The 22,655-nt window shown below is 40.1% G+C and overlaps 1 protein-coding gene across 1 annotated transcript in view; it reads right to left on the bottom strand.

Annotated features, from left to right (window-relative positions):
* Nucleotides 1–9,288: 9,288 nt before the first annotated feature.
* LOC139454499 (chloride channel protein B-like) overlaps nt 9,289–22,655 on the bottom strand; it is a 31,887-nt gene continuing 18,520 nt past the window's right edge. Inside the window, exons 11-18 of the mRNA XM_071236246.1 lie at nt 22,276–22,406; nt 20,074–20,245; nt 18,056–18,233; nt 16,811–16,977; nt 16,012–16,188; nt 13,828–13,930; nt 12,473–12,568; nt 9,289–11,406 (exon numbers count right to left, since the gene is read on the bottom strand). Of these exons, the coding sequence (XP_071092347.1) occupies nt 11,146–11,406; nt 12,473–12,568; nt 13,828–13,930; nt 16,012–16,188; nt 16,811–16,977; nt 18,056–18,233; nt 20,074–20,245; nt 22,276–22,406 (1,285 nt within the window). The 3' untranslated portion in view covers nt 9,289–11,145. The remainder of the gene's footprint in view (nt 11,407–12,472; nt 12,569–13,827; nt 13,931–16,011; nt 16,189–16,810; nt 16,978–18,055; nt 18,234–20,073; nt 20,246–22,275; nt 22,407–22,655) is intronic.

Here is a 22,655-nt window from a genome sequence, read left to right as displayed (position 1 = left end):
ACAAAGTGATATATTGTAAAATTGTGTACGGTGTCCACGAAACACGTCAACCCTTATTTTGTCCTTTTGTATATGTGACAAGGTGCTTAACATATAAATTGTAATTAGAAGGTTGTCTCTAACTGCAGTAGCAAATATATACTTGTAAGTTAAATTATCAGTGAATAAAACTACACGTGGACGTGCAAATCAATTACGTGTGGTGTTCAAAATGCCCCGTTTTCTCTGAACACGGTGAACCGCCTCCGTGGTCTAGTGTTAGAGCGTCCGCCTGGAAAGCGGAAGGTCCGGGATTCGATCCCCGACCGCGTCATACAGAAAGACGTTAAAAGATGGTACTTGTTGTTACCCTGTCTGGCACTCGGCATTAAGGGGCTAAACAAGGACTGGTCGGTTCGGAGACATATTCATGTTAAACGGCGGTATTTCAGTGAACTAGCACTATAAATCGGCATCAGTCCGGACTAGTACAAGCATCCACACACGCACGCATACACGTGCATGTACGTCGCTATATAAGTGCAATAATCTTGGACGCGACGTTAAACCCCATTTCACCTCACCTCACATCTATAAGTTTGGCCCGAACAGCGTTAGTCTTCCTGAACACTTTCAATTTGGGATGACATTGTCACACGTTTGTTGCCCAGTATTATAATAGTGCAGATGTGTTTGTCAAGGGTGTCACCAATGGAGCAGGGTACGCTCACCTTTTCGTGGTACCATCACTATTGGATGGTGGTTCTTGAATACATGCTTATGGTATAGCTGGAATCGTACAATGGACTCTGCTTTTAGCAGTAGCTTATGATTTATGGAAATGCTTTTTGTGGCTTGGATTTAGTGGTGTAAGTTCAGTGTCTTTCTGGGGCGGTCGGGTAGCCTAGTGGTTAAAGCGTTCGCTCGTCACGCCGAAGACCCGGGTTCGATTCCCGACATGGGTACAATGTGTGAAGCCCATTTCTGGTGTCCCCCGCCGTGATATTGCTGGAATATTGCTAAAAGCGGCGTAAAACCAAACTCACTCACTCACTCACATAGTGTCTTTCTGATCTTGGCTCTCTCTTCCCCTCGTGATCTCCCTGCCAAATTCTTCAGTGACAAAGTGATACCATGTCCGCATTGAACATTGAAGGTTGTTGATGTTGGCCTGACATACTTGTCAGAGTGGTAGCCAATTTTGTCCCTTCTCTTCAACAAGAATACCTAGTCACTGTCATGCCGGGGGAAACATGTCACCCGGGGGTATATTTGGTCCAAATGCAGCCTGTAATCATGGAATGTTTTGTACTTAATACATGCAAACTGTTAAGAGTTTACTTTTCACCCTTCAGGCTAAGAACATTTCAGGCACCCCTCGTTTTAAGTGTGAATCTGGGATTTGAACACTGTAAACGGATCTTGTGAGGACTAAGGGAGGCAACTGGACAGGAATCAATCAATCTCATTAAAATCATATCTAAGTTCTCGCTGTCACTGAACAAAGATTTGAGGACATCCCATTACGGGTCACGTCAGAGCGACCTTTCGCGAACTTTGACTGACCACTGAAATGACTAACAAGAAGTCGACATCAGCCAATTAGAAAGCAGCTTTCTCGAGCTTTACGCCACTCGTTTCAACCTGGCGAGTTCCATTTCAGATTACGCTTGAAAAATATGTTGACACAGTTCTCGACTAAAATTTTGAAAACTGATCAAACGAACATTCCGGAATGTCTAATTAGGGTTGAGTTTGTGTGGCAGTGCTTCCCAGCAACGCCTCCTCCGTTCAAATTTTTATCCCACGGAAGCGAGAGACGGACGATAATTCTGACAGAATCAGTCGTACGGGCCGTAACTGTCGTTCGGAATACCCCGTGTTAACGTTTTCGAGGTTGCATGATAAGTAAACACATCCCGACTGTCACTTTCACGATCTGGTAAGCGATACTTTGATTGGTCGGATAAAAGGTCGTTCTGGCGTGACCCGTAATGGGATGTCCTCAGATCTTTGTTAAGCGATAGCGAGAACTAAGATCTGATTTTAATGAGATTTGGGATCAACAGACCAATGTGTCGCCCATGTCCCTTGTTCAAAGAGCAGTCTGACAGGCTAGAAAGTGAGTGAGTGACTGGGGTTTAACGCCGCTTTTAACATTATTCCAGTTATATCACGGCGTGTCAGCTTAATGTGGGAGGAAAGCCCGAAGTGATGCAAGTGTCAGACGTTTCCCAGTTAGCATTCAGACGTTGGCCCAACGTTGGCAAAGGTTGGCAATGTCGCGGTCGGATTTCATACGTTGGCCCAACGTTGTTTCAACGTCAGGTCGCATTTCGGAAATTATTTCCAAGGGGCGCTACTCTTAATTGACAGCTTCTCATAGAGGGCGCTGCGTTTTTGCGCCTCTCGACGAGCAGACGACGCGACACAAGCACAGGCTCGATCATCGGAATCCTGTTTTCTTCGAATATATATAGAGGTAAGTGTTTAATTAATGTCTTGTTATAATGTTCCAACAGTACCCGAGAAAAAACAACCATTGTTCATTCAGAAATATCAACACGAGTAATTATTTTCCAGAAATTGAAAACACCACGTTCACTAACTTCATGACCGAAGCCGAATGGGAATATGTCACTCTGATTGCTTGCAAATATAGCATATTATTACTAGCATTTCCCAAAAAATCGAGCTTGTCCGTATCATAAAGTTTGTCGTGATCGAGAGGATAAGATAGTGCAAAGAAATGTGCACCGTATCTCGTAAGTTGCAGTGTCGATCTTAGCTGTTTCTAACAGTTGGAGGTCACCGGACAGCGAGCAACCACATGATTACTGACTATGGTATTTGTAAATGAATACTGGTTGTTTCTATTCTCGCGTATGTTTAAAAATAACAAGCAAACTCAATTGAAAAGGTGAAATTCGTTATCGCTTGTGACAATTAACTTTACGGTGAAAAAGATCAATTAAACTGAACAACTGAGAACGAGGCTCCTAAAACTCAAAGCATTCCGTGTACATGATATAATAATACGATGCAGACTCCTGCTGATCCATGTATGGAGCTTTTCCTTGTTGTCGGCAACACCGCGAGTTCAGTTTTCGATCACCAATCAGTGGCCGTGGGATCGTGTTTGTTATTATTTGAAAGGGATTGATTATTATTTATTTGTGTATATTAAGAAATGATTTACTACTACGGGAAATTATGGTTAAAACTAAGGGAACGTATTGGATTAGATTGGGTACGAAATAGTCACCAAATCATTTCCGATTGAGAATAATATATTTCAATAAATATTTACAGAGATGTTTCCACTTCGTCTGATATTGTTTCAGATATCGCATTTTGTTAATTTTCCCAACGTCAATATCTCTGTAAATGTTAGAACATATATAAATATCCTGGCATATTAATATGTAAAATATTGGTGTAATTTAAAAAAAAAATTAAACAGAATCTATAATCACGATTTTAATTAAATACCACAAAGTGTTAACAGTTCTATAACTGATTGGAAGGTCAGTTCATAATCATATTCAACATTCATGCTTGCAACATGCATGAGAACTATTTATTTTATTTGGAAATGTATATTTTTCATTTATTTGTTTATTTTTCACATCAGATTTTAGAAACTCTGCCAACATATGCTATTTTGCATTTGCAATGCAGAAAGTTACTGCTTTTGAATAATTACAGTTGATTTCTATTGGCTGATGAAACTATTTGCCAAAATTAACACCGCTGATGACATACTGTTAACTTCTTTGATAGGCATTTAGAAGTTGGACTTACTGTTAGTAAATGAGATTTATCTCTGCTGGTTTATTTGAGAAAGTTTGATTTTGATATGTATATATTCTGAGAGAAATATGATTCTTTTAATGTTTTTAACTTTGAATATTTCTTTTTATTTCAACCTTTGTGCGACCTATCACTTGAACACTACTTCATGGATTCTTTTCCAATTAGGAGTACAGTTTCTATACCCATAGGAGAGGTGCAGTGCGAAGTTTGGTTTTGATTAGTGTATTTTCTAAGAAAATATAACTTTTTTCATGTTTTGAACTTAGAATATTGTTTACTTCAACTTTTGTGCTACCTATAATTTGAGAACTACTACATGGATTCTGTCCAAATTTAAGGAACACTTTTTATATTAATTGGAGAGATGCATGGCAAAGGTTGATTTTGATATGGGTATTTTATAAAACAGTATGATTTTGTACAAGTTTTGAACTTAGAATTATTTTCTTCAACATTTGTGGAACCTATAACTTGAAAAGAAATACATGGATTCTTTTCCAATTTGGAGTAGTTTCTATTCCAATAGGAGAAGTGCAGTGCAAAGTTTGATTTTGATAATTATGCTTTTTCCATGTTTTGAACTTTGAAAAATGAATGAATCGTTACCCTTGTTCATTTCAGTGTCAATAGCTTTTCTGCCTATGTATGATCCAAGAGCATTATGATATTACTGTCCATGTTGCCTTCCCAGTTTTTAACAGTTTTATGACTTGGAGGGTGGAGGTAGCACTGCTGAAACTTTTTTTCAGACATCACATTATTATTTGGGGGAATGCAACCATTTGTTTATGTCAAAAATATGTTCCTTGCCTTGTCATTTTTATTATATTTGTGTCATTGTTTTTTTATTCAGTTAGCAAGGCACAATGAGAAAAGACCATGGATACAGTTGAAGATCATCCCTGTGATAAGTTCTTCTCACTCTACATCTGATGGTTGAAAAGGGTCCTCAACCACTCAGCCCAAGTTCTGACTTGTCATTTAACTAATAAATAAAGGTCACTGAAACCAGAATTTTATTGTCACTTTGTTCCTGTCATATTTTTTAATGGATCAAGGATATGGATCATAGGACATATGACGCATGGACTATTTTGCTTGTCTCAGCGTTGTCTCAGCGTTGCTGAAGGTATGGGGTAAGGCCAAGAAATATGTTTCAATTTGTGCCGGGCTTATTGTCTGCTGGGTGATGGTTTTTAATTTGCAAACTCATGGGAAAATCATATATCTTTTAATAGTGTTGAACAATTTGCACAGTGTCTTGAAAAGTTTTGGGGAAAGTAAATATTATATCACTAAATTGTACATGTAATTTAGAACATTTTGAATTTTTTTCTTGGCCATATTTCAAACTATGCATGCTGAGGTACCCTGCCAGAAGAGAGCAAATTTCATTGGCATGCTCTTTCATGAATAGTGTTCAGAATGAATTTAGCTTGCAGAACGTATTGCTTGTTACCTGATGTCTTAACAAGACCGGTACAAACATTTCAGGCAGCCTGGGAGGTAGTGAGGAATAAAAAAGGCGTAATCTAACGCTGGACCAACGTTGGCCATCAACGTTGGGTCTACGTTGGCTATCAAGGTTGGCCCAACGTCATTTTGACCGGCGGCCCAACGTTGGTTCAACGTTGGCTGAACATCGTTGTCCCAACGTTGGGTCAACGTTGGCCCAACGTTGGCAAAGAAACGTTGGCCCAACGTTGACCCAACGATGTTCAGCCAACGTTGGCCCAACGTTGGGCCGCCGGTCAAAATGACGTTGGGCCAACGTTGATAGCCAACGTTGGCCCAACGTAAGTGATAACGTTGGCCCAACGTTGGCCCAACGTCTGACTGCTATCTGGGTTACCACTTCAGTGAAACCCACGAGCACGGGTATGGTGCTGACAAACCTAGAGACATAATCAGGGCGAGCCGGGATTCGAGACCACAATCATAGGTTTCTGGCGCGCCCAAGGGACGCAACTCAGCACAGCAAATCGTGGCGTCTTAGACGACTGGGCCACCCGTGCCCCCGACAAGCTAGAAAGGTCACATTGATTGAAGTTGTTTATAGTGACTGGAGTTCTCAAGTAAACTTCATTTGAACAGCCTTTTACCCATTAGGATTAGCGCTCTTAGCAGACATGTTGTCTTGGCCAAGCTCTTCTCAAACACACACATTGCAGTCGAACAATAGAGATTTGAATGCATCAATGTTTTTGTAATAATTTATTATTTTCATAAGAAAATAGCATCTTGGAAATATCACTGTACAAGGTTATGTACAGTCAAGTGAAGCAAGTTTGTTGTTTGAGTTTTTTCTTAAAGCACACCCATGTAAGTAAACAATGTCAAATATCTTCAGGTCAGAAAACAAAAATTGTGATTCTCCTGCAATGTCTGAATAGCAAATAATGCAATAAAAACAGATTTGATAAACATGTATATCTGTGTGTGTGTGTGTGTGTGTGTGTGTGTGTATCTATCACATAGTCTGCATAACACAGATGAGAACTTCACACTTGCTCCAGTTCTTTTTCAAAATCATTGCACAAGGAACCATCAACTTTTGTTTTTTTCAGCAAGACCAATTAATATCTTGTTTTATAGATTTGTCAGAAAGAAAATATTATTTTTGTTCATTAATTATAAGAAAAATGTAAAATGTTTCACAAATATGACTCAAATGTTGACATAACAGTTGAAAATAACACTGCAAACAAAATTCATATTCAATATAATTTTAGCATATTATTATTCTTTTTTTTTCAAATTTCAGCCTATCTTTATCACAAAATAAGATCGTTTAACGTTGTATATTTTTCAGCTGGTGTATTCAGTATCCTTGCATTATTCACATCCTCCTCTCACAACCCATCATAGTAGTGTAAGATAATCTGTACAAGACGACATCCCAACAAAGACATAACAACGTGTACAGTGGAGATACAAACATCACACCAGGGAACATATTCCTGTACATCGTACACTTGAATATTGACGTCTACAGGAGATATCGCTTTGGTGAGAAAAAGCGATATCTCTTTTGAGATATTGAGACAATGTAATTGTACCCTAATGCTTTAAAGACCATTGAACACCTTCAGTTACAATGGAGTCTCAAAACTGTGAAATCACTAATCACTCTGCCACTGAACATTGTTACATGTTGGGAATCTTTTGGACATTTCACTGCCAATTGATACTTTTCTTGACACATCTTTTTTTTTTCTCAATCCCAAATTTAAAACCCCCCATACCATTTGGCTTAGCAAAATGAATACCACACTAATATAATATTAAGTTTGATCAATATTTATCCAAACATCTTCAAGTTAGCGGCTTTGTGTCCACATTCTGCTAACCAACCAGGTAGAGACATTTATTACAGAAGTATACGACATCGACATCGCCCATCATACCATGTCATCCCAAAGTGACATCATGTCTGCCCCACAACTAACAGAGTTACAAGGGAGGGAGTGCTACACCAATTACTGACAACACTTGTATCATAAAACACTGATAAACATTGTACGAGGTCAGACTGTTGTATTTCTTGCTTTATGGAGGTTTTGTGTAAAATACTGCTTGGTAAATGAGTAAACAAATCCACAACAAATTATTTCAGATTATTAACTTTTTCGTTTTGAAAATGTTACTTTAATTAATAGATTTACCAAAACAGACTTGTTATTGGTAATAATGTCAACTATCGAAAACAGGAAGCAGCTGTTATATCTCAAATGTCCACAAAGTAATCAATGTTTTATGTGTAACTGCTCACCAGTGGCGTGAAATATGTTGATTTCTTTCAGGACTTTCTTGCATATTTGCTTAAAGTTTCTTCTCGGATATTTATCAATAATTGATCGATATTTAGTTTGTGATTATCGATTTCTATAATCTATATCAATAGCCAACCCTAATTTTAATATATTACCATGTGTGCAGACTTCGTTATGCTTGTGTCATTGTTCAACTTACTGTTACATATTGTCCGGAAGTGGGCAGATTTGTTTTACATTTTGTGTTTGGGTGTGGGGTGGTGGTTTTGGGATGTGGAGGTGGTAAAAAAGTAAGTTCGCATTCAGTGGAAGACAAAAAATATATATAGTTTCCACGATTTCTTCTGTAGGGTTGGCCTATTCCATGATCCCCTTTGAAAACCTTACCTCAAAGTGCTGCAAACCAGCAGTGAACAATGTACATATAAGGTCCTGTTTGTTTACATGTTCATGCAATGATAAAATACCAAAGATTAGAAATGACTAATGAGTCAATACCATTAAACAAACCACAGTGAAAGGGCAGATTCCAACATTTTTAAAAGCGAGGGGTCCATAATATCAAATGCTCTCTCAGTCAATTTTACTTTTACTGCCTACAGTGAGTGAGTGAGTGAGTATGGTTTTACGCCGCTTTTAGCAATATTCCAGCAATATCACGGCGGGGGACACCAGAAATGGGCTTCACACATTGTACCCATGTCGGGAATCGAACCCTTTAACCACTAGGCTACCCGACCACCCCTTTTACCGCCTACAACATACTACATTTGGTTCCGGAACCCTTGGACCCCCCTGGATCCGCGCATGCCCAATCTGAATCTTTATTTGTCCTGTTGTTTACAGTCAGCACTGCACTCGATGTATTGATGTTCCTTCTATTCATAATCTAGTTTTAATAACTGAAATTTATTGATAAGTGGGAAAATATTTTGTTTAATTTAATTTAATTTGATTCCACACTTGTGAAATATTGGCTCGGTAAGTGTACAGCCCAGTCAAACAAGAAGCCTTATTTCTCAGACATCTTTCCAAGAAGAACATCTGGGAATCTGACATAAAACAAAAACATCATCAAACAAGAATATGAGAATGCCTTTCATATTGCACATAACATACCAACATAACAACTGTGTCCCATGATACCTTCATCAGAGACATCAAACATTCTGGCATGATCAACATCTGGTTTCGGACACCTTCAGCCAGAGACATCAAACATTCTGGCATGATCAACATCTGGTCTCTGACACCTTCATCAGAGACATCAAACATTCTGGCATGATCAACATCCGGTCTCTGACACCTTCATCAGAGACATCAAACATTCTGGCATGATCAACAACCGGTTTCTGACACCTTCATCAGAGACATCAAACATTCTGGCATGATCAACATTCGGTCTCTGACACCTTCATCAGAGACATCAAACATTCTGGCATGATCAACAACCGGTTTCTGACACCTTCAGCCAGAGAGGTACATAGCATTCATGAAAATGGACCATCTGCATATATCACCAATTTAGAAAGTCTAACATTAATGATGTCGATTAATTCAAAATATTTGTTTGGTCTATGAATTTTATGATATCCTTGTTTGGTTATCAAGGAGGACATCACCAAGGACACAGGTAGTGACCCATTTATCTCTCGGGCCACCCATGAGCACGGGTACTGCAGAAACATCACCAATTTCTGGCAAATAGGAATATCTTATATACTTGGGGCCTAAAATAAGTAATTTAAATTTTTTTAGAATTCATCAGCATGTTAAGCTGTTTTCTTGTACAAAATTAATCATCTTTTATATTGAATCGCCTGAACTCTAATGATCTATTAACTTGGCCAGCTAAAACTATGTGACAATGTCTGTGATAATGTGCCGTGCACTACAAAATCATTTTTTGACAAAGGAATGATGTAACTGGCTTACACATAGTCATATCAACATATTGCTTCTTTCAACCAACATGATCTCTACAGGAGCCACACCCACCATCACAGATTGTGAAATCAATAATAAGTAAACATTACTGGCAATGTTCATTGACAATATTCGTAAAATATTTCACTTTATCATAATGCATCATATCATACCCCGCCCAAACCCAAACGGCTGGCAAGTGTGGTATTGAGGTCACAGACTATGAATCAGGGTAAATTTGGGATCAGAGCCTACAATTAGCATATCCTGGAAACTAAGGGCCAGAACTCTACACATGACGGTCAGCACCACTCAGTCACCCCTGCCCAGCTGTACATAGAGAGAACGTGACATTTAGACAGGGATTACAACACATAATAAAACTAAGTATAAGGCAAAAATGAGGTAAATCAACAAGGAATTCTGGAGTATTCAGGAACTATAACAAAAATGAATGAATAAAGGCTGCTGGAGTTGAGAATTGGGGTGATGGAAAGGGGGTGTTGTTTTATTAAATATATGCCCTGGGGTCTGAAAGATAGACAAAGCAGGCATCTACTGGTCGGAATATGGAATGATGTCAGTATTGAATGGTGCAATGATGTTTTAGATTGACAGACAGAGAATGACTTGACCATTATGTTTCCCAGCCAATAATAAATGGAATATTAACGTGATATTCTCTTCAAAAGATCATCACTTTCACACAAGATTTAACGATGATCTTACAGTGGATAATACTGCTTATCATGTATGTACATGTTGGATGAAAAAGTGAATGAGTGAGTGAGTATCGTTTTCCGCCACTTTTAGCAATATTCCAGCAATATCCCGGTGGGGGACACAAGAAATGGGCTTCACACATTGTACCCATGTGGGGAATCGAACCTTGGTCTTTGGCGTTACGAGTAAATGCTCTAACCACAAGGCTGAAAAAAAAAGAATCAGAACAAATTATTGGATGGCAGACTTCTACAAAACAACACAGACTGCCCCTGCCTTATATAACCATGGTGAAGTATAAAAACATTTACAATCATTCTTTTGTTCAGAGACTGCCTTTCTCACTCATTCCACATTGTGTATCAAAAAACCAATACAAAGATCAAGGTCACTTTAACCTCACTGACTGCTGTCATAAAGGTCAAGGTCACTTTGATGATTACCTTCATCAAAAGTCAAGGTCATTCAACACAAATATTACCAAGAAATTATTGGTCAAGGTCACTCTGATCATAAGTGTTTATCAACATATTACTACAAATGTCAAGGTCCCTCTGACCCTGACCTCATCAAGATATATATATATTTATATATACTACTCCAAGGAAGTTAAAGAACACCCGCTACTTTCATTTTACTAAAGTTAATCTGTCATGCGACCTCCCACAACACCATTGGAATTGTAGAGAGAAAAGAACCTTTTATATTTTTAATATTAACTTCAGTCTCACATTAATTTTAAGATTTACAGTAATATGAAAGTATTGTGTGTTCCTTAACTTCTTTTGAGTAGTATATGGCAAAAATGAACTGTCTTTATCTTCTATTCCATTGGAACTGACATATTAAATTCAATCAGAAAGACTATTTCCTCTTTTGATTGGTTATACAGCACTTGTATTGCTCATTTCCTAATGACGACAGGTTGTTATGATATTGATTCGGAACCATGCAGTTCCTGGTCGTGTAGAAGACGCTCCTGCATCTCGATCTGTTTCTCCATCACTAAGTTCAGTTTCTCCTCAATACTGAAACCCATTAAGTCCTTCCGTGTGATGAAGCCGACCACCCTGTTCATTGCATCTGTCACCACCAGGTGGCGCATGCCGAGTGTCCTCAACACGATGTACGTCCGATGAAGGGAGAACTTCTCTTGCACGGAGAGCGCTGACTGGTTGATGTAAGGGTTCTGTGAACAGATGATTTTCTCGGGCTTACAATGTGCAACTCTCAGCGTCTAGTCAGTCTATTCAAGATGCTCAGGTTGCTGGGACCTAACCAGATATGACATCACTTTAACCCGCATACTGGAAAATCTTTCACCCAAAATATACATGTAAAAAAACCTGCCAGATTAACAATGTCGGACACTGTGAAAAGTCTGTCCTAAATAACACATATGTGTCAGTCTTTATGTAAAATGTACATTCAATACAAAGAACATTATTCAAAATATAAGGTAGCTACGCGATAAATCGCAAACAACAATAAAGAAAAAAGTGTGGTTTATTTTACGATAAAACATTGTTCTATCATGATGTCATTTCTCGAGATCTGAATATGCGCCCCTCATGGTTTATTCTCCCTGCGGTCTTATAGTGTATATCAACTCCCACTCGTCATCAATTCCTTACGTAAGGCTAACTATTGAATCTGAAGCATATGATTAACAGTCACAATGAATTCACATGAGACTAACAGTCAGGAAAATAATGTAATTTTTCTCACCCTGATCTGTCCGATGAGGCACATAACATACCACAGACATATTCATTTCATCTGGCAAATTAATCAAGTTCAAAGATGTCTGTATTTCCTCCATTAAACGCTTGGTGTATATTCATTTCAGACACACTTCAGCCAATTGTTTAATCGAGGCTTGGCACTTATGATTTCAATTTCTGACTAATGATTTCCTCAGCCCAATTTTTGGTAGAGTAGCTTATTAGTTCTCTAAAATGCTTCTGTTTAGCAGGGACAATGTATTGTATGCATTCAGTAGTTGAAATACAACATGGTATGTGTAATGAAACCTGCATTATTCCAATTGGTGCACAAAGATCATAATGGGGCAAGTTCCATGCATGAAACCTACTCTGCAATTAATTGAGGGCAGTTTTTATTGTTTTAAGACTCCCAATACCCTGGCATTTAATCTAGGCCCTGGCGTTCATTGGAGGCCTGGCGTTTAATTGAGGAAATAGGGTATGTCTCCAGTTGATCTGTGAGTGCGACATGACTACAGCTCCACCTACCAAGTTGAGAAACATATCTCTGTATTTAGAGTCCTCGTGGTATCTCTTGAATGTGTCTACTACATCTTCTGGTTTGGGCATCTTCTCCAACAGGAGCTGGAGACAAATGAGAACATTGAACCATTGTCATAATCAGGAATAATGGATAGATACTGTAGCTTACCTGGTTAAATAATTTCACAACATCAGTCACTTAAAGTAAAATTCATAGATGTTTCAGCTTCATCAGTCGCGCATTTGAAGACAGGATGATAAAAAAACAAAACATTTTTTGTCAATCACAGAAATTGTAACCAATCGATCAGATACATTTGAACAAATATGGGTTTCTCTTTGAGAAGAATATTCACACCGAGTTTAAGATCAGTCAGTCTAGGCGCCAAGAAAACATGTTTACAGAAGACAAGTATATCCATATTAGAAGACAAGTATATCCATAATAGCTGAGGAGAACTTTAAGTTTGGCTGCACATAACGACTGTAGCATTTCGACGGCAGCACTATTATAAGTCTGTGTAAACTATGGGAGCTAGGGAACTTGTAGCACATACCAGGGTACTATGATTGCTTTGTGTAAGTGGTGCCTGAGATGAACAAGTGTAAAAAAAGATGACCATCCCCAGATATGTTTCTCCTTTAGACAGGAGTGAGTGAGTAAGTTGGGTTCAACTGTGCTTTTAAAAGTATTCAAGTTATATCACGGCATGTCATGTTAATGTGGGAGGAAGGTCGAAGATGGTTACCAATTTGGTGAACCCCACAAGCATGGGTATAGTGCTGACAAATCAAGAAACATAATCAGGGAAAACTATAAACAGGAACCAGCTGTCCCAGCCTTTCATCCTGAGATGAACAAGTGCTAAAAGAGACCACCCTCCCCAGATGAGTTCTTCCTTTAAACAGGAATCAACACTCCAAGCCTTTCATCCTGAGATGAACAAGTGCTAAAGAGACCACCCTCCCCAGATATGTTCTTCCTTTAAACAGGATTCAACTCTCCAAGCCTTTCATCCTGAGATGAACAAGTGCTAAAGAGACCACCCTCCCCAGATATGTTCTTCCTTTAAACAGGATTCAACTCTCCAAGCCTTTCATCCTGAGATGAACAAGTGCTAAAGAGACCACCCTCCCCAGATATGTTCTTCCTTTAAACAGGATTCAACTCTCCAAGCCTTTCATCCTGAGATGAACAAGTGCTAAAGAGACCACCCTCCCCAGATATGTTCTTCCTTTAAACAGGAATCAACTCTCCAAGCCTTTCATCCTGAGATGAACAAGTGCTAAAGAGACCACCCTCCCCAGATATGTTCTTCCTTTAAACAGGAATCAACTTTCCCAACCTTCCTGGCTCATACCTTCTCATAATCAACCCAAGTGATGTCACTACCCTCGTGGAAGTCAACGTGGTCGTCCGACTGAAACAACTCCTCATGCATCAGCAACACCATCAGCTCATTCCTGCAGACACAGAAAACATGGCCTCACACTGACACCTGGTCTACATGTTGCAAGAATCTGCATATTGGACTCAAATTACATTCAAAATACTCCCAAGGTCTTTGATAGGCATTTAGAAGTTGGGAGAACATGAAAACATGACACTTTTTTTAATGGATAGCAACTTCTTTTATTCTTTGTACATCATTTCAGAAGTACTTCTTGCTCCTTCATCATCCTATCCAATCAGCTTCACCAGTATATCATAATCTTTGTACATTAATCCTAACCGATCAGCTTCGTCAGTATATCATTATCTTTGCAAATTAATCCTAACCAATCAGCTTCGTCAGTATATCATATTCTTTGTACATTAATCCTAACCAATCGGCTTTGTCAGTATATCATAATGTTTGTACATTAATCCTAACCAATCAGCTTCGTCAGTATATCATAATCTTTGTACATTAATCCTATCCAATCGGCTTCGTCAGTATATCATAATCTTTGTACATTAATCCTAACCAATCCGCTTTATTAGTATATCATTATCTTTGAACATTAATCCTAACCAATCAGCCTTGTCATTATATCATTATCTTTGCAAATTTATCCTAACCAATCGGCTTCGTCAGTATATCATTATCTTTGTACATTAATCCTAACCAATCAGCTCTGTCAGAATATCATAATCTTTGTACATTAATCCTATCCAATCGGCTTCGTCAGTATATCATTATCTTTGCACATTTTTCCTAACCAATCAGCTTCGTCAGTATATCATAATCATTGTACATTAATCCTAACCAATCGGCTTCGTCAGTATATCATTATCTTTGCACATTTTTCCTAACCAATCAGCTTCGTCATTATATCATTATCATTGTACATTAATCCTAACCAATCGGCTTCGTCAGAATATCATAATCTTTGCACGTTTATCCTAACCCATTGGCTTCGTTGTTATATCATAATCTTTGTACATTAATCCTAACCAATCAGCGTCGTCAGTATGTCATTATCTTTGCACATTTATCCTAACCAATCAGCCTTGTCATTATATCATTATCTTTGCACATTAATCCTAACCAATCGGCTTCGTCAGTATGTCATATTATTATCTTTGTGCTTTTATCGTAAGTCATTGGCTCCGTCATTATATTGTTATCTTTGTACAAACATCCCATTGTGTGTTCTGCAAACATCATGATTTATATATACATAGTACCCTATGGACGAAGGAGCAAAAAGTAGCTCTGAAACATCGTACAGAGAATAAAAGTTGCTATCCATAAAAAAGTGTCAAGTATTCAAAATATTCCTATTCATGTGTCTACACCAATGTTGAATGAGGAGTGATATTGACTTGTCACAGCTGTCATGGGGAAGGAAACCCAAACTTACCATGTTGGGAATCAAACCAGGGTATTGGCACTGCAAGTCACACTAGGCTCCCTCTCCGCCACTTGTCAATGAGGTGGGTGTGTTTCATATTATCAAAGTTAAAAATTCTTTATGGTTATAACAATCTTAAAGATATGTGTTTAAACAAAATGTTTCTTTTTTTTCTAGATATTTGGCAAATTGGTTAGCTTGGGTTGGGATATCTAAACAAATAATTAGGAAAAAATACATGCTAGTGTTAAATGTTTTTTTCACTCTAACAGGATACAACTGTTCTTTTGAGATAACCTTGTTTTTTACTTTATGTGCTTGCAATAGCCAGAGACAACATACAGTGCATCTTATTAATTATTATTTAATTAAATTATTTAATTAAGTTAACATGGAACGATCTGGCAAAGAAAAACTACTTCTTTTCTATGTTTTGAGTGTGGCTTTTGGCCTCAAAAAATAACCCCAAACCACAAAAGATATTGAAAAGTGTGAACATTGACTCTCTCTAGGATCAGTTCTCATGAGCAACAATACATTGATAGCGTGTATGAATAAGTAATGCCAATAAAATAATATCTAATATACATCATTGAGGTATGACATGTCAACACCTTAAGAACAATTGCAGTCATATTGCTGGTGTATAAGTGAGAGCAGTGTTAAGACAACAAACAAACAAAAGCACAATTGCAACAAACCTTTACCTTGTAATTAAACCAAAGAAAACTTCTTCATTGTTCCTGTCCCTTTTAACCACTGGGAAGCCACCATGACAGTTGCTTAGCAACATGTCAGCTAATGTAGCTACAGACTCCACTTGGTGGACCGACACCACAGGAGACGACATGATATCTCGGGCGCAGAACAGATCCAACTGAAGGCTGGAAACACAGAAAACAGTAGTTATAGGAAATATCCTCAACACAGCAGGTTCAGCCAAAGGCTGCTTACAAAGATAACCAGTGGGTGGGGGAATATCATCCACACAGCAGGTTCAGCCAAAGGCTGCCTCCAAAGATAACCAGTAGGTAGGGGAATAGCATACACACAGCAGGTTCAGCCAAAGGCTGCTTACAAAGATAACCAGTGGGTGGGGGAATATCATCCACACAGCAGGTTCAGCCAAAGGCTGCCTCCAAAGATAACCAGTAGGTAGGGGAATATCATACACACAGCAGTTTCAGCCAAAGGCTGCTTACAAAGATAACCAGTAGGTAGGGGAATATCATACACACAGCAGTTTCAGCCAAAGGCTGCTTCCAAAGATTACCAGTAGGTAGGGGAATATCATCCACATAAGAGATCAGATGTCATATAACTTGCTTGTCATGTCACAACTGACCCTGTTTGCACTTCGAGTCACTATACTGACAGTCCAATGGCGGTCAATCAGCAACGATATTGCCACGAGAATAACTGAAACCAATGACATCGATATCCTTGCCCTATGGGTAATACACTAAATACTGGACAAGACTGAAGCCAACAGGGGTATTCACGTACAGTTTCCCCTCGTTCATGACCCGCGGCTCTGTGTCCAGGAAGGGAATACACTTCAGCTCAAGGTGGGCGTGGAAGATGGGATGAGTGAAGAAATCTCCCACCCACTTGGACACCATCACCGCCACCATCACCGGGAGTAGAACCTGCACATCGTTAGTCAGTTCCATCTGAAAACACAAACACAATCCACCATTACAACACTTAAAGTCGTTTGTTTGTTGTAAAACGTCATATATTCAAGTCAAATGTGCTGTTTCCTCGTGCAAAACAATAAGCTTATCAAGTAGAACCTACACATCATTAAACAGCTCCATCCGAAAACACAAACCTAATCCACCATACAAGGAAAGACCAACCAGTGATAATAATGCAGAACGACCCACGCCATCAACCGATTCACTGAGCCAGTGAACCTGATCCATTTAGTCACTTCTTACGACAAATACTGGTTGGTCAGGACCAATTGTAACCCAGAGGCCCCAGTAAGGCTTAGTCTAGGAACCTGTAAATGTCGGTGACAAAAAACCAGATATTATATCATTATTGGCGCATTCCAGAAAAAGAAAGATAAATAATACCCATCCCTGTAATGCTTTAGTTTAGTACAGTCAAGTCCCGTTAATCCTAACATACTATAATGTATGAGAGTTAACAACACGTCAAACAGCATCTTCCTGCAGTCATGCTTTTACTTACTGCTAATAATATTAATTCCAAGTTTGTTACCTGATCTTGAAGTGTTTCATGGCCATTTAGAAGTTGGAAGAACATGAATACATGACACATTTTATGGATAGCAACTTCTATTATTCTTTGTGATAATACAATGCACAAAGGAAGTTGTTATCCATAAAAAGTGTGTAAAAAGTGTGTAGTGGTAGAGCGTCCGCCCGGAGAGCGGAAGGTCCGGGGTTCGATCCCCGGCCGCGTCATACCAAAAGACGTTAAAAGATGGTATTTGTTGTTACCCTGTCTGGCGCTCGACATTAAGGGGCTAAAACAAGGACTGGCCGGCTCGGAGTCAGTATACTGTGTCTGAGTGGGGTATTCATGTTAAACTGCGGCATGGTATCTCAGTGTGCTAACACTATAAATCGGCATCAGTCCCGACTAGTACAAGCAGCCACACAAACACACACACGGACATGCACGTTGCTATATAAGTGCAATAATCTTGGACGCGACGTTAAACCCCATTTCACCTCACCTCACCTCTATTGTCATGACCTAACACTGGATACTCACCATGATGACAGTGACAGCCAGGGTAAGTCTGGACACGCCCCCAAAGAAGGAGGCGGCTCCGATGAGGGCGAAGACCCCTGGATCCATCCACGCCCAGTAGCCGGTAGTCTCAGAGTGGACTCCAAACATGGAAACCATGGCGATACCAATAATACGACCATATAAGGATCCAATCAACCTGAAAGCAGAGAACGTCTTTGAGTGTGTATTGCCTAACACTTTCATACTGAACATTCCCACAATGTAAATAATAACCTTGATTAATTATGTCTTTCAGTCTTATGATGTCTTTCAGTAATGATGATTAATATTTTGATTTCATAGACAAAGTCAAACACTGTTGTGTCAAACTTTGATGTGTCAAACTTTGATGGGACAAACTTATGGGTGTCTCGAAGTAAAAGTTTGGTCCCTGCATATTCCTTTTTTATTTATCATTTTTGGTTGTGTCGAACCATGGATAACTCAAAGTATTTACGAAGGTCCCTTATACTTCGACACAACAGTGTTTGACTAAAAGCATGTTAAATACCCGTTCATCAAAAAACAAACATCGGGAAAAGCTATTTACAGTAGAGGACCAGCTATTTACAGCAGAGGACCAGCTATTTACAGCAGAGGACCAGCTATTTATAGCAGAGGACCAGCTATTTACAAGGGGACCAGCTACTCAGGACACGGGAACCATCTGCTAACAACATGGGGACCAGCTACTTACAACATGGGGACCAGCATGCCACAGGACACGGAGGTGCCGGAGGACCAGCTACTTGCAACATGGTGACTAGCTACTTACAACATGGGGACCAGATACTTACAACATGGGGACCAGCATGCCACAGGACACGGAGGTGCCGGAGGACCATCTACTTACAACATAGGGACCAGCTACTTGCAACATAGGGACCAGCTACTTACAACATGGTGACCAGCTACTTACAACATGCTGACCAGCTACTTACAACATAGGGACAAGCTACTTACAACATAGGGACCAGCTACTTACAACATGGGGACCAGCTACTTACAACATGGTGACCAGCTACTTACAACATGGGGACCAGCTACTTACAACATAGGGACCAGCTACTTACAACACGGGGACCAGCTACTTACAACATGGTGACCAGCTACTTACAACATGGGGACCAGCTACTTACAACATAGGGACCAGCTACTTACAACACGGGGACCAGCTACTTACAACACGGGGACCAGCTACTTACAACACGGGGACCAGCTACTTACAACATGGGGACCAGCTACTTACAACACGGGGACCAGCTACTTACAACACGGGGACCAGCTACTTACAACATGGGGACCAGCTATTTACAACACGGGGACCAGCTACTTACAACACGGGGACCAGCTACTTACAACATGGTGACCAGCTACTTACAACATGGGGACCAGCTATTTACAACACGGGGACCAGCTACTTACAACACGGGGACCAGCTACTTACAACATGAGGACCAGCTATTTACAACACGGGGACCAGCTACTTACAACACGGGGACCAGCTACTTACAACATGGTGACCAGCTACTTACAACATGGGGACCAGCTACTTACAACATGGCGACCAGCTACTTACAACATGGCAACCAGCTACTTACAACATGGGGACCAGCTACTTACAACATGGTCACCAGCTACTTACAACATAGGGACCAGCTACTTACAACATGGGGACCAGCTACTTACAACATGGGGACCAGCTATTTACAACATGGTGACCAGCTACTTACAACATGGGGACCAGCTACTTACAACATGGGGACCAGCTACTTCCAACACGGGGACCAGCTACTTACAACACGGGGACCAGCTACTTCCAACACGGTGACCAGCTACTTACAACATGGGGACCAGCTACTTACAACATGGGGACCAGCTACTTACAACATGGGGACCAGCTACTTACAACATAGGGACCAGCTACTTACAACATAGGGACCAGCTACTTACAACATAGGGACCAGCTACTTACAACATAGGGACCAGCTACTTACAACATGGGGACCAGCATGCCACAGGATACGGAGGTGCCGGAGGACCAGCACACGGCCAGGAAGAAGTAGGGGAAGGCTGTGAACAGCGTGGCGTAGCCGAACTGGACGTGGGTCCCGCGAGAAAACAGATGCTTCACGGCTGTCTCCAGAGTACCAAACAACAAGGAGGCCACTGACAAAACAAGACAGAAGAATAATTAAAGTTGTCCTACATTTAAGTGTAATTTCATTAATGGTGCACATGTGTATTAATTGAATTAAGTTGACTTTGCTTGAAATACAATGCGATTTGAACATCACTACCCAATAATGTATCACATGTTCTCTAGCAGCTTCTGGTATTAGCAAAAAGCATGCTACTGGATTGAACGAGCGAGTGAGCGAAGATGACTTTTACGCTGCTTTTAGCAATATTCCAGCAATATCACAGTGGGCTTCACAAATTATACCCATGTGAGGAATCAAATATGGGCCTTTGGCATGACGAGCAAATGCTTTAACCACTGGGTTATCCCACCGCCCCTGACTGGACAGACCACAACATGAACTCCCATGTGGACGGCACTCTCGGATCCTACACGATTTCAGTAATAGCACATCTATCATCCCAAACTGTCCTCAACAGGAGACATTGCTCTCACTGCAATAAAAATTGCATCACAAGAGATATTCCAATGTAAAGTTATATTCTGACCATATTTTCCAGTGGCCTCTACAGTATCCCTTAATGGAGTTATCTCCCTTTGCATTCCACACACTATCACTTCCGGTTTCGTTTGACGCCAATCTCATTAAAATCGGATCTAAGTTCTCGCTGCCGCTTAACAAAGATCTGAGGACATCCCATTACGGGTCACGTCACGTCACGCTTTTAGCAATATTCCAGCAATATCACAGCAGGGGACACCAGAAATGGGCTTCACACATGGTACCCATGTCGGGAATCGAACCCAGGTCTTCGGCCTGACGAGTGAACGCTTTAACAACTAGGCTACCCAACAGCCCGAACTAATTGAAATGAGATTGGTTTGACGCTTGAGGATTGCTGGTATCATTGCTTTCGTTACATTCTATGTTGTGCATGTATATAGATTCTATGAGATTGTGATGTAATTGTGTGATGTAGGCGGGCAGTTAGTTTTGTGTAATGGCTGAGTGAGAGATGGCGGATTACGGAGGGCTGTACCGATTGTGTCTGTGTATGTGTGTGCTATCGTCAGTTGTGTCCGTTGATTTCACCGCAGACTTATATATACGTCGAATAAATGTACAAATTGTTTCATCCAGCGTTCCCAGTGTAATTCCTGCAGATACAATCAAATTGCATCACAATGCTTTGCCGACTAATGTGACGTCCAAGTGAAGCTGGTTAGGTCTACCCATTACACTCACGACACTGGTGATTACTGTGTACAAACTGAAAAGTTGGAAGAATGACCTTGGATGAGTAGTACCTCATCCTTGTGTCTTTTGATATCAAATATATCAACACTTGTAAAAAAAAGGCAAAAACTCTTATCAACTTGTATTTGATATCAAAGACAACTGGGTGCAATCTCATTAAAATCAGATCTTAATTCTCGCTACCGCTAAACAAGATCTAAGGACATCCCATTACGGGTCATGTCAGACCGACCTTGCGCGAACTTTGACCGACCAATGGAATGACCAATCAGAAGGGAGCTTTCTCGTGCTTTACGGCACTAATTTCAAATTGGTGACTACGCTTCGAAACATATTTTGACAAATTCTCGATACCAAATTTGAAACCTAAACAAAAGAACAATCTGGAATGGCTAATAGATGGTCTAGATTGTATGGATTCAGGTAAACCCATAACTATCGTTCGGAATACCCTGTGTTAGAAGTTTTCAAAATTGCATGATTAGAAATCACATTCCAGCTGTCACTTTCATAATCTGGTAAGCAACGCTCTGACTGGTCGGAAGAAGGTCGTTCTGATGTGACCCTTAATGGGATGTCTTCAAGTCTTTGATTAGCGGTAGCGAGAACTAAGGTCTGGTTTTAATAAGATTGAATTGGGTGAGATTTTCTGCGAGACTTAGTTTCCAACTTTGGAATCTGGGACATCTAGCCAATGGACATGGGTGTCATCTGTTCTTACATACTACAGTTCCATATATCATAAGGCACCAGGAACTTCCTACATGAAATACAATGTATAGTTGAAAGTATACTCACATTCATTGTAAGTCCCATTGGTGTGCCAAGTGGTCTCGTTGACCTGCCATTTCTCTCCCTGGACACATGTGTAGGTCTTTACAGCTGACTCGATGTGCAGCGCATTGCGGGTGTCATTTAAACAGCCTGAACTGTGAAAGAAACAACAATGTTCACAAGCATCTACTGGTTGGTCTCGGTGGTGAAGTAAAATTGGGTTTGACGTCACATTCAAGATTATTGCACTTATATAGCAACGTGTGTGTGGGGGGGGAGAGAGAGAGAGAGAGAGAGAGAGGGGGGGGTTGAGTGGGGGTGGGGGTGTGGGTGGAGGGTGGGGGGGGTGTTTGTGTGTGGGTGGCTGCTTGTACTAGTCTAGAATAAAGACAGTTGTACTGTGC

This window comes from Haliotis cracherodii, unplaced genomic scaffold, assembly GCF_022045235.1.
Source record: "Haliotis cracherodii isolate W230 unplaced genomic scaffold, xgHalCrac1.p SCAF_10, whole genome shotgun sequence".
In the NCBI taxonomy this organism is placed as follows: domain Eukaryota; kingdom Metazoa; phylum Mollusca; class Gastropoda; order Lepetellida; family Haliotidae; genus Haliotis; species Haliotis cracherodii.
This window is presented reverse-complemented; position numbering and strand designations above follow the sequence as displayed.